This window comes from Antedon bifida, chromosome 11, assembly GCF_963402885.1.
Source record: "Antedon bifida chromosome 11, ecAntBifi1.1, whole genome shotgun sequence".
NCBI lineage: Eukaryota > Metazoa > Echinodermata > Crinoidea > Comatulida > Antedonidae > Antedon > Antedon bifida.
The window spans coordinates 12,597,103-12,608,888 of record NC_136236.1 but is presented as its reverse complement, the minus strand read 5'-3'; the positions used below and the strand labels follow the sequence as shown (position 1 = coordinate 12,608,888).

The 11,786-nt window shown below is 32.6% G+C and overlaps 1 protein-coding gene and 1 long non-coding RNA gene across 3 annotated transcripts; both read right to left on the bottom strand.

Annotated features, from left to right (window-relative positions):
* LOC144855928 (uncharacterized) lies at positions 1-7,251 on the bottom strand. Its single transcript, XR_013614882.1, has 3 exons — positions 7,229-7,251; positions 6,717-6,864; positions 1-1,181 (listed from the first exon to the last, which is right to left on the bottom strand). It is a non-coding gene; the product is annotated as an uncharacterized LOC144855928 (long non-coding RNA).
* Positions 7,252-7,906: 655 nt separating this feature from the next.
* On the bottom strand, positions 7,907-11,186 carry LOC144855475 (V-type proton ATPase subunit S1-like). 2 transcript variants are annotated; one of them, XM_078713351.1, is made up of 9 exons: positions 11,012-11,186; positions 10,641-10,776; positions 10,448-10,525; positions 10,161-10,351; positions 9,711-9,831; positions 9,377-9,600; positions 9,135-9,179; positions 8,766-8,976; positions 7,907-8,574 (listed from the first exon to the last, which is right to left on the bottom strand). In XM_078713351.1, exons 1-9 carry the CDS (start codon positions 11,104-11,106, stop codon positions 8,362-8,364), a joined length of 1,314 nt encoding a protein of 437 aa, XP_078569477.1. In that variant the 5' UTR covers positions 11,107-11,186; the 3' UTR covers positions 7,907-8,361. The 2 variants fall into 2 exon arrangements, with proteins under 2 accessions (XP_078569477.1, XP_078569478.1); XM_078713352.1 differs by having other exon boundaries at positions 10,641-10,770.
* Between the last annotated feature and the right edge of the window lie 600 nt (positions 11,187-11,786).

The window sequence follows — 11,786 nt, the reverse complement described above, 5'->3', positions numbered from 1 at the left end:
TTATAATATTATGCCTACCACACAAAGACGTACCGTTGCACCCTTACAAAAGCTTACCAAACTAATAAATGGCTGTATACTATACATATGCTGCCTACCTACAAACAATATTTCTATATATATATATGTTGTATAAAAGCAATAAGCCTACCACACCAATTTAATAACAGTTGAATTGTACGTAACTCTATAACAAATAGGCCTACTATAAATATTGCCTGAAAAATAATCATACATAAAAATTCCAAAGTAAAAAATAGATGCAATGCTGAAAATACTGTATATGCCTATCACTAAAGATAAATACTATATGCATGCATTGTATATTATAACTTAAATACAGAGAAAATAATTGACACAACACAAGGATTGACTTTATTTTGGTTGGGTCGCGACTCAAACGTTAGTGAATATGTGCTGCTAAATATGCATGTACGTACAGGTACAGTAAAACCCTATTAAGGGGACACCTTCAGATTCAAGAAATTTTACAACAAATTGTCGCCAGGTTTAAATTTAAAAAAAAACAAACAAACAAACAAAAAACACACCCCACAAAAGTACCAAATGAACAATAAGTTACTGGAGAAATTGAGAAGAAGATTTAGTTGACAATGTTTCACCATGAAAACTGTCAATTATTATCACAATTATTATGATATCCATTTTCGTATTAACAACGATAAATGAATATAATTTGTTGATGCTTTTAAACTAGAAAAGGTTGGCCGCATATATTTGGCCTTGTTTCGCGGAATGTGTCACCTTAATAAGGGTCTACTGTATAGCTTTACAGTGAAGACACAACAACAGACATTGACTTTATTGAGGATGGGCTTAAAGCACAATGGCAATTGGACAAAGTGGCTAGATCATCGTGGCTCAAATGTAGGTGCTGTTATCGTCAAAATATTCTCGCGAGTATTTATTTATATGTCAAACATACGGCTTAAAAAAAATACGCGGACCGAACATTCTGGTGGTTGAACGATTTTTCAAAAAACTGGAGGTTGCGTGTACACATCTGGCTTGTGTGCAAGAATGAAGGAGGACCGTCATGGTACAGGAAAGCTGTTTACTGATCCCCATCACTTATGACTACTGTAGGCTCTCAGTCACAGGTTTTTGCTGATTGTCTGCCAACAGCCATCATTCAATTCAATGGGTTTTTTTTCAGTAAGCTAAAAGATAAAAAAAAAAATCAAATTATAAATCAATTAAAAAATGTAAATATCAATAACTGCTTATCAATAAAATTTGTCGTGAACTTTTGACATGCTTTTGTTGTACAGTACAGTCGAATCCGCCTAATTTGAACTCTGCCTGTTAAACGCGAATGTCACATTTTTATGAAAGTCCCAATTCTGTCCTATACATTACTGTGTCATTTTTATTAGTTATCCGCTTGGTATACCAAGCGGATAACTCCTTGTTATTGTATGAGATCAATATTTTTGGTTATCCGCAACTTAGTTGCAGGATAACCCATGTGATTGTAAATATCTTTTTCTTCATCTTCTTTGTTATTCTTCTTTCTTTCCCGGATTTTTGTGTGTCGCATATCCCCTATTGCTTGTAAACGTAACTTTGTATAACTTTGTCAAATGATTGGCCTGCAGCTGTAGATGTGCAAGAAACTTCGTTATATGACGTTAGAGTCGCGCAGCGTAAGTTACGCGCGATTTTATGAATTTCAATGATTGATCATAGATTATAAACCAAAAGTCATTTTGTATTGACACTTGGTGAAAATTTAAGTCATATCATGGGAAAACTTTCTATGGATTAAAAATAGCATGTTTCACAAGAAGTTACGCGCGCACGCGCATTTAAAATTTCAAAGTGCGCAAAATTAATTTCTAATCAACTTTCTACGCTGATCATGACATTTTGAGCATGTCAAAAATTCCCACGCGCGCGAAAAAAATTACGCGTAAGGTGCGCACGGAGCATGAAAATCATGTGTTTTTTTCTTGAATTAAGATTTTACAGTCTTTCCTAGTTATTTTAAAAAAGATTGACATCATTTCAAATTAAAATGACGTCATACAAACACGTTGATTGAGACCATTTGCGCGCGTTTTAGTTGCAAAAGTGACAACATATTGTCAAAATTATGCCTATTTTTAATCTTCTATAGCTCCTCCGGATCATCCATGACCCCCAATTTTTTTAATTTAATATGTAAGCAGATATGTTGTAGATATGAATTCATGCAGAATCTTTACCCCTCGAATGTTATGACGTCATCGTATGGCCACACGAATGTAAAATATAGGATTTTTTACTCTTTCGTTATTGCTCATCACATTAAATAGAGCGCATCTCGCTTATACGTATTCCATTTCCACAGATATTTTAATACTCTCTAGGTCAATCAACTGTCTTTCGCATGAGTTAAAAATATTTTAATTTTTATGACGTCATCATGTTTAAAAATGTAAATAACGTGGGTCCCCTATTTTCATCTTTACAGTAAATTTCAATCTGTTATAGCTCGTCAGAATAAAAAGTGATAATCATGATTAAAACGTTTTCTGGAAGCTATTGGATTGTAGATACGAATTCATGTGAATATTTTGCCAATCAGATGTTGTGACGTCATCATATGGCCAGTTGAATTCAAAAAGTCATATTTTCATCTCTTGCGTAAAAGTTCATTGCGTTTAAACGAGAGCGCATCTTTCTTTTACGTTTTCAAAATTCTTCAAATTTGTATTAATGTAATTATTTAGATAATTATCTTCTAAAATTGTTTTCCTTATATGTCAATTTGATGACATCATCGTGTTAATAATTGGATTTAAAAGATGGGTCTCGTAATTTCGTCTATGCTACACTGTATATAACATACAGTGTATTCTGTAAATACTGTAATATGCTGTATGCTACAAAATAGGTACAATTCAGCACTGTAAACATACTTCATTCATGTCATAGGATGGTATAATAATTGACGAAGTTCATATAGTTTAAAGTATGTGCATGTTGCGTTTGCGCGGATAACCCGAACTCGTCGAAGTGACGAGTTCAAATCTAGTTTTTCTGTATTATTCTTCTTTCCTTCCTTCCTTTTTGTGAGTCGTGTTCCTCTAAAATGTGTAAACATAACATTTCATAACTTTGACAACATATGGGCATTTACGTGAAGTTGTGCACCTCCTATTTTTGAATGACGTCATAGTTGCGCAACGTGACTTACGCGCAATTTTATGAATTTCAATGATTGATCATAGATTAAAAACCAAAAGTCATTTAGTATTGACACTTTGACAAAATTTAAGTCATATCAGGGGCAAACTTTCTACGGATTAAAAATGGCATGTTTCACAAGAAGTTACGCGCGCACGCGCATTTAAAATTTCAAAATGCGCAAAATTAATTTCTAATCAACTTTTTACACGTTTCTTGTCATTTTGAGCATGTCAAAAATTCCCACGGGCGCGCAATTTTTTACGCGCGCGGTGCGCACGTAGCGTTAAAAACATATTTTTTTCTCTTGAATTATATTTTTCAAGCCTTTCCTAGTAATTTTGAAAACAATTTAGACCTTTTCCAGTTTAAATAACGCCATACGAACACGTTGAATTAGACAATTCGTGCGCGTTTTTTATGAAAAAGCTTAAAAAATCGTCAAAATTATGTCTTTTTTTAAACAGTCATAGTTTCTAAAGTAAACCGTTAACCGTTTATTTTTATTACAAAATCTAGAAGTTGATGAGTTGTAGATATCGGATCATGCATCAATAAGGCTAAAAAAACATTGTGACGTCATCGTATGGCCACACGAATGTAAAATATAGGATTTTTGTCTCTTTCGTTATTGCTCATCACATTCAATGGAGCGCATCACGCTTATCTGTATTCCTTTTTCTCCTAAATTTATATATTGTGTAGGTCAATCAACTTTCTTTAGCATGAGATAAAAATATTTTAATTTTTATGACGTCATCATGCCTAAAAATTTTAATTACGTGGGTCATTAATTTCATCTTTACAGTAAATTTTAATCTGTAATAGCTCGTAAGAATAAAATGTGATAATCACGATTAAAACGTTTTCTGGAAGCTATTGGATTGTAGATACGAATTCATGTAAACATTTTGCCAATCGGATGTTGTGACGTCATCATATGGCCAGTTGAATAAAAAAAGTCGTATTTTCATATTTTGCGTAATAGTTCATCACATTTAAAAGGGTGCGCATCTATATTTTACGTATTCAAATTTCTTCTACGCGTTAATATGTTGTTCCTGAGATAATTTCCTTCAGAAATTGCTATTTAAGTGTTTCATTTTGATACCGTCGCCATGTTAAAAATTGGAATAAATGGCGGGTCCCGTAATTTCACCTATTCTACACTGTATGTAATATGTATACAGATTATACTGTTTGCATGTATATACTATATGACACAAATTGAGAGAATTCAGCACTAACAGCATATCATATTCTTCAGTTCTTGTCATAATGCCATAATCTTTATCTGTGTGCAGTATTCCAACGTATGACGTGCACGTGGCGTTTGTCGTTGTGCGGATAACTAACTCGTCAAAGTGACGAGTTTCATGTCTAGTTTGTAAGTTAAATTGGTGGTGGAGGCACATGTTTAACACATTCTTAAATAGTTAAATACAGTAGTAGCGTGAATACAGAACACGCCATTGTCAATTTAGGGGTGTAACTAAACAAACTAAAACTGCGATAGAGGCATGTGTTTATAAGTTATTAAATAACACCACTGTAATTAATGGAGGGTCATTCCATGCCAAAGCAACCAATTTAGATTCATAATTATTGGTTAATAAGATATTTTGCAACCAAAAATAGAGGTGGGCGTGGCACATTTTTAAACAGCCTTAACTTTTGAATTAATGCAAATTTTTTTGTTTCATTAAATTAATCAAGGTACATGTGATTCATTTTTCAGCAAAATTAGAGATGGTGACCCTGGAGCAACTGGTTGATTTGACATGGAATGACCTTGACTGTACAGGTTTATTTTGATCTCTACAAAGAACGGATCTATCAAGGTCTCTCAACGCACACAAGGTTTTTTTTTTAACAACATAGAAGAAGAATTAATTACTTTAAACAGATACATTACAATGTGTAGTTAATGGTTTATTGGGAAAAGGATTCGCCAAGCAAGTATACATGTTGAATAAAATAAAATTCATCCAAGAAATTTTGCAATCTCTTTTAAACTTGTTAAAGTTCGCGACCAATCTACAGTAGCATGACACGACCATCTTCGGAATTTTCAATGGGAGACTGTGGGTGAGGCAGCAGCTATTAGGCCCTACATTTACGTAAGTAAGTATTCTTAATGTAGAGCAAACATCTGACCAATTACTGAAATATTTTGTAAATCAAAAACATTGCATATGGCATGGCACAAAAACAGTTTTATTTTGATATTATCATTTTTAAATTTGGCTTAAAAATATGAATTGGCTAAAGAAAATTTGCTAGCGTGAGGCAAGCGATGGATTTGTTTATAGTTACCCATATAGTCGGTAATATACCAAACTTGGTTTTTGTGTATATAAGTGTTGTTTTGGCCTAAATATTACAGTAAGGCCAGTAAGAGTAGAAACTTTTGCTTCATATTTATTATTATAGCTTTGGAAGTAGAATTTTATTTATGGAGGATATACTACTAAACTCAATTTAAACCTTTGTTTTTTATGTTCTTCATAATGCATTAAGGACAATTTGCATAGCTAATTTCACCCAGGTGAGCTTGTAGCTTAGAACAGTGTAGGCTACACAATTTGAATAAGGTGAGAGAAAGAAAGGACAATAGGAATTAGAAGGCTTCACTTGCAGTCCAGATATTAGTCAGTGGGGAAGGAGCTACAGCTTACAGTTAGTGTTAGGCTACAGGTAGTTTAGCCTATCAATGAAGAACCATTTTAGTTTGTGGAATACAGGCATGATTTAAGCATGGAGTCATTTAGCTCCATGATTTAAGACCTAGGCCTAGATAAGCAATTTGGTGTCCATACCTAGGCGTAGATATACAAAGGTGGTCAGACCTAGGCAGGCTTAGATATGCAGAGGTGGTCAGACCTTACCAAGGCTTTGATATGCAGAGGTTCCCAGACCTAGGCTTAGATATGCAAAGGTATATATATGATATACTGTTTTAGTTATTGCTATGACTATGTGATTAAGCTCAATAAATAAGTAATTACTGCTCTAGAAAAATATTCTGTTATTATGTTGTATATATTTGTATGTGTTTCAATTTATAGCCATTGTGTGGGCGTGGCAGTGCAGCTAAGCCGACGTTGGATGAAGCAACCAAAACACCACTGGCGGCTCTTTGGCATTATAGTGTAATATCTCTATATTGGGACCACATGCTTTATTAAATATTGAAATAGTAAGCCTGGGCTTGCCAGATGTGAAATAAAAGAGTCAAAGAAACTTTATTTTACGATTTTATTACCTTCTGAAAACATATATTATATTAATTATTATCTAGATTAGAAAATGAAATATAAAACCGTATTTATTTTTAATTTAAAATGTATTTTTTCTATCAATAATTATTATGTTTTGTAATTGTATTGTCTGTTTTTATGTGGATATTTGCCCTTCTTATAATATTTAACAAAAATAAAATTGATGGTACACAAGATATTAATAATAATTAATATTGTATGATTTTTATTAATCAAATAGGGCCTAGCTAGGCCTACACTTACATGAAGTAGCCTAGGCATGATGGCAACCAGGCACTGCCTCCCCATCCTCTATACGTGATCGTTCCATCCATCCATTCTCTGCTGATGATGTATGTGGTGCGATATTTTTTAGGCTAGAATTTTGCCACAATCCGCATCATATTTTGTGCTTAAAATTAAATTAAAAAGAAATTGGAATTTCGAAGATCAAACATATTATATCAATAGGGCTGCATCCGCGCAATGTGCTAAATAACATTAAGATAAATGTAGCCCTATAATAAGGAATTCGACGATCATGCCCGAGGGGCCATAATACATTCGGCAACGAAAGCAGACGACTACCCGGGGGCATTATCTGTTCTAGCCTAGGGCAAAAACCATATAAAAATTGCTTTCTACGTATAAAAACTTTATCAAACACAAATGAAGCTACATTAGAACCATTTTTTTACAACAATTTATAGTCATTTTTTGCAATACTGAATCATAATGAAGGATTTTAATGGATTTTAAATGAGCAATTAACTTACCATTTCATTTTGATTTTACCACCGTCAGAAAATGAAAAGTCACGTGACTGTCCAGATATTAAAAACAAAAGGGCTGTAAGAACAAAACTATAGGAATAGGCTTTACATTCTTGAATCATATCATTAGAACCGACCTAACCTTTCAATGTCTTTATTTTATGTCAATTTAATATACGAAGAACATTACTTATGATATATTTAATAAAGAACAATAACAGAGAACATTGGATAAGCACCATTACAATTAAAATAAATTCTCTATACTGTACTGTAATAATGAATAATAAATGTATGTATTATATATTATTGTTGAATAATGGTGTTTTATTTGTTTTAATTTGTCAATAAATCTAACCGGCACACAGGTTATAATCACATCAATAGTAGTGTACAGTTACAAGCCAAAGACTACATTGCTCGGAACGCGTTCAAACGCTACCTTACATGGATTACAGTATACATAGTTTTACGTACTGGACATGCAACATTTTTATTTATTACTTTGAGAACAATTTAAAAAACGTATCTGTTTTCCCCCTCTTTTCTACGGTCTATAAGTATCTGTATTTTTATTATATTCAGCAAATATAGAATGTTATTAATGACAAACAATGTTGAGAGTGTAAACATTCATTGTAAAAAGAAAAACAACAAATATCGCATAGTACTAATGTATCATTTATTTTATTACCATATCCACTACCACAATGTGTTTATTGATGATTTTTATTTCACTATTATAGATAAATTGTTGGTCTTTGATTTGATAGTGCAGTACTTGTATGTTCACACTAATCTAGTATCCTTGTATTTTAATATTGACATTTAAATGTAGGCCACTTCTTCCAAATTAAAGTGCATCTATTATAAGACATAAAATAGTAGTTGCTACCCCATCATAAGTTTTGTTTTATTAAACCTTCCCGCTTGTAACTAAATTGCACATTACTCTATCCTACTTATCTGTCTTCCTTTATTTACTATGTTTACAGTAAATAGATGTGAAAAGACAAGTCTGTATACAAAACAACAATGGCTAATCATTTTAACCGTATACACCCACAAAAAGTTATAATTGAAATGTAATATATTCATAATTTAAATTCAGTACTACTTAAATATTCTACACCATACTATTCGGATGATTGCGCAACCGTTATAGTTTTTCCCTTCGGATCGTCAAACTTATCCATGACTGAAAGACTCGCAAGCATTCCAAACCCAAATGCCAGGATTAGGATTACAATTAAGCCGGTTACTAATCCCATCCAAATCCCTTCAGAGAAGAAACCAATACAATCGTTCGGGTACGAGAATTGATTATTTTCGATTTTGAATGGTTGCATCTAAAAGAAAAACGTATTGAAAACGTGTTATTATTTATTCTATAAAATTATGAAGGTTACAAAGCAATAGCATGAATATTGTCCAATGTCGGTAATAGTATTAAATTATAATAAATATATATTAACATAATTATTACTTAAAACTTGATATTCAGCACTAAATATTAGATTTAGCATTGTTCACTACTAACCTGTAAGTCGTTGAATATAACTTTCTTTATTTTCAAGTCACCACTACCTGTGCTCTTTGCTTCTGATTGGACACAATGGTACGAGAACTGTTCTGGAGTTTCTACAAACGTCATGTCTATAGCTTGCTTTAGTTGAGTCCCATTTGTACCCATGCTAAACGTTGCTTTGTTCACGTTCCAGAATTTGTATTTATCTAGTTGAATTTCCATCCTGTATATAAAAATGTTTTAAATGATTTTCATAAACCTACAATATCACAAAGAATGCACAAAGTCTAGCAGCAATGTTTGTGCAATATTTATTTATTTATTATGTTTTTCAGTGGTGAAATTTAAGTGTTCTGAAATGTAATAATAGGTTCTACTTACTCAAACTTATAACTATTTGTACCATTGTTATTTGACATCACCAATCTAAAATTAAAATAAGATTTTATTATCATCTTGTGTACATTATGTGAAATATTATCCCTCACTCTGGACATTTGAGGCTAGTTCCTGCCATAGGTTCTATTTATATCTAAAAATTTAAGGATAAGGAATGTTTGCGGATAAAGTGCCTACTTTGTAATAGTAATATAGAGGGCGATATGTAATGTGTTGTTGCTTACAATACGCTCTCAGCAGTACAATTGGATCCAGTTGTGTCCCATGTTTCTTGAGGCAAGGAAACTTTGCCATCAGCAGTTTCTGCGATCACACTTTCACTGTAAAAAAACACCTTGCAAGCGGCCTCAGTGTAGTTGGCAAAGAAAAACTTGTCATCTTGGATGTCACTTTCTAAAATATGCCTACTGACTTTCACCGAATCTTTAGAATTAACAGTTAGCTTTTTCTGAAAAATAAGAAAACAATTTCAATTTAAAAATTGTTTATTTTTTTTTATAACTCTTGCTTTTTCCAGTTTGTTATTATTATTGTTATTATATTATATATGTCATGTACCTTTATAGGGGCTTGTTGAGCCGTAAGCAATGCTGTATATGGTGTTGACATCGAATTAAGTTCTGACATTACAACTTCTATCATTTTATCAGCTTCTCGTATTTCATTCTCACGACCATTGCTGAAAAACAAATGTTTACTGCAATATAAAGTTCAATTCAATTTCTTTATTGCTGCAAATGCCATCAAGGGCTAATATCCGCTTAAACATACTAAATCATACAAACATATACATATTTACATTTAAAATTGTTGTTATCATTACTATAGTTATTATTGTCATTACTACAATAATTATTATTTATTATAATTGTTATAGTTATAATTATTATTATTATAATAATTAATATTGTGATGAAAGTGATTTTGATTTTGCGCATTAAGTTTTATGATTTATTTTTGGTTTTTAAAAGTGGTACATTAATTGAAGTGGCAACTGCTAAAACCTACGTGTCTGGGGAGGTGGTCAGTTGAAAGATTATAACATTTGTTTTAGTTGCATCCAGTGACTTGCCCTTAAGTGATGAAGGGTCAGATAACTCAATCACTTGACCATTGACCTTTGAACTCAAGTATGATCCCAGTTCTGATGAATCAACCGATGGTAGGACTATTGAGGATACAGATGACTCCAAAGCAACCTATGAATGTCGCAGAAATATAGAATAGTTAACAGTAACTGAACTATCAAACGGATATCAATGAATATTTAGATCATGCTTATTTTCTAAATTTACCCTTAGATTAGCGAGTGCATTTCCAGTACTGTCGCTGTTGTACGCGTCACTGTATTTGGTAATATCATCGATACTCAACTGTAGGAGAAAAAAGTAGTAGCAGTTAGGCATAAATAAGTTAAATATTAATTTTTCCAATAATTACAGTACAGTCATAGTATTTATATTACGTTTGATTAATATATATTCTTACCTTGTCAATGACAAAAACACATATATTATGTGGTGCTGTTGAGGCAACAAGTCTATCCAAGTAATTCTTTTGAAGGAAGTCGGAGTTAACAAAGTGACCAGCTGGAATCGTAGGAGTTTTTTCCAACAACCTAGTCCTAGAAAAAATAAGTGAAAATGTGTTGGAATCATTATCAACTCAACAAACCTCAAAAAACCTCAAAAAACAGTTACACGGACCAAACCAAGTGGCGAAACGACCACAGCCACATCGGCTACTACACCACAAGCAACCAACCAGGTTAGAGCAGAGGGGAAAGAAGTAAACTTGGCCTGGCTGGAACTAGGCTAGCCATACCCTTATTTTTTAAGATTTATATTTTAAAATCTAACCTGGAATTCGACCATCCGATAACTGGAACATGTTTTCCAATAACTATTGTAGTTAACTGAAACAATAAAATGGTAAATATATTTCGTTTATCCATTTTCTAAAGCGATTTTATATCACCCCTCGAAATCAAAACAATTTTTTTCTCACCGATGATAATGATCACATGACAATGGCAACAAAGCGCCATCTAACGGCTGGAATATAAAGTACCGCTACTACCCCCTCTATTGTTGGTAGTTGCAGTGAGTCAAATGGTTCCCGTACGATAGCAGCAAAAAACACAACTACCCCCTCTATTGTTAATCACATTAATAGTTCAATGGTTCCCGTACTTCCCGATAGGAAAAATAATCTATTTTTCATCCAATATACTTTTATTATCCATAAAATACTTAATTTAAAACTAGTACCATAGCATCTCTTCATAATAGAGCACTACTTGCTTTTAAACAAATTAATTTAGTAAGGTATAGGTCATTAAATAACAAAAGTTGATTGTCAACAATTATTATGATAGCCGCAAAAAACACAACTACCCCCTCTATTGTTTATCACATTAATAGTTCAATGGTTCCCGTACTCCCCGATAGGAGAAATAATCTATTTTCCTATTAATACATCTTTATTAATCATAAAAAAATATTTCATTAAACTAATATCCTAGCACCTCATCATAGATAGACCACTACTTGCTTTAAACAAATTAATTTAGTAAGGTAAAATAACAAAATTTGATTTTCAACCATTCGATAGCAGCAAAAAACAGCACTACCC

What these genes read in the sequence shown, in the direction of transcription:
- LOC144855475 (XM_078713351.1), bottom strand. Translation starts at nt 11,106, where the DNA reads ATGGATAAACGAAATATATTTACCATTTTATTGTTTCAGTTAACTACA. An exon ending in CTCAACAAGCCCCTATAAAG is followed by an intron (nt 9,601 to 9,710) that starts GTACATGACATA and finishes CTTATTTTTCAG; the next exon opens with AAAAAGCTAACTGTTAATTC. An exon ending in ACAAATAGTTATAAGTTTGA is followed by an intron (nt 8,977 to 9,134) that starts GTAAGTAGAACC and finishes TTTTATATACAG; the next exon opens with GATGGAAATTCAACTAGATA.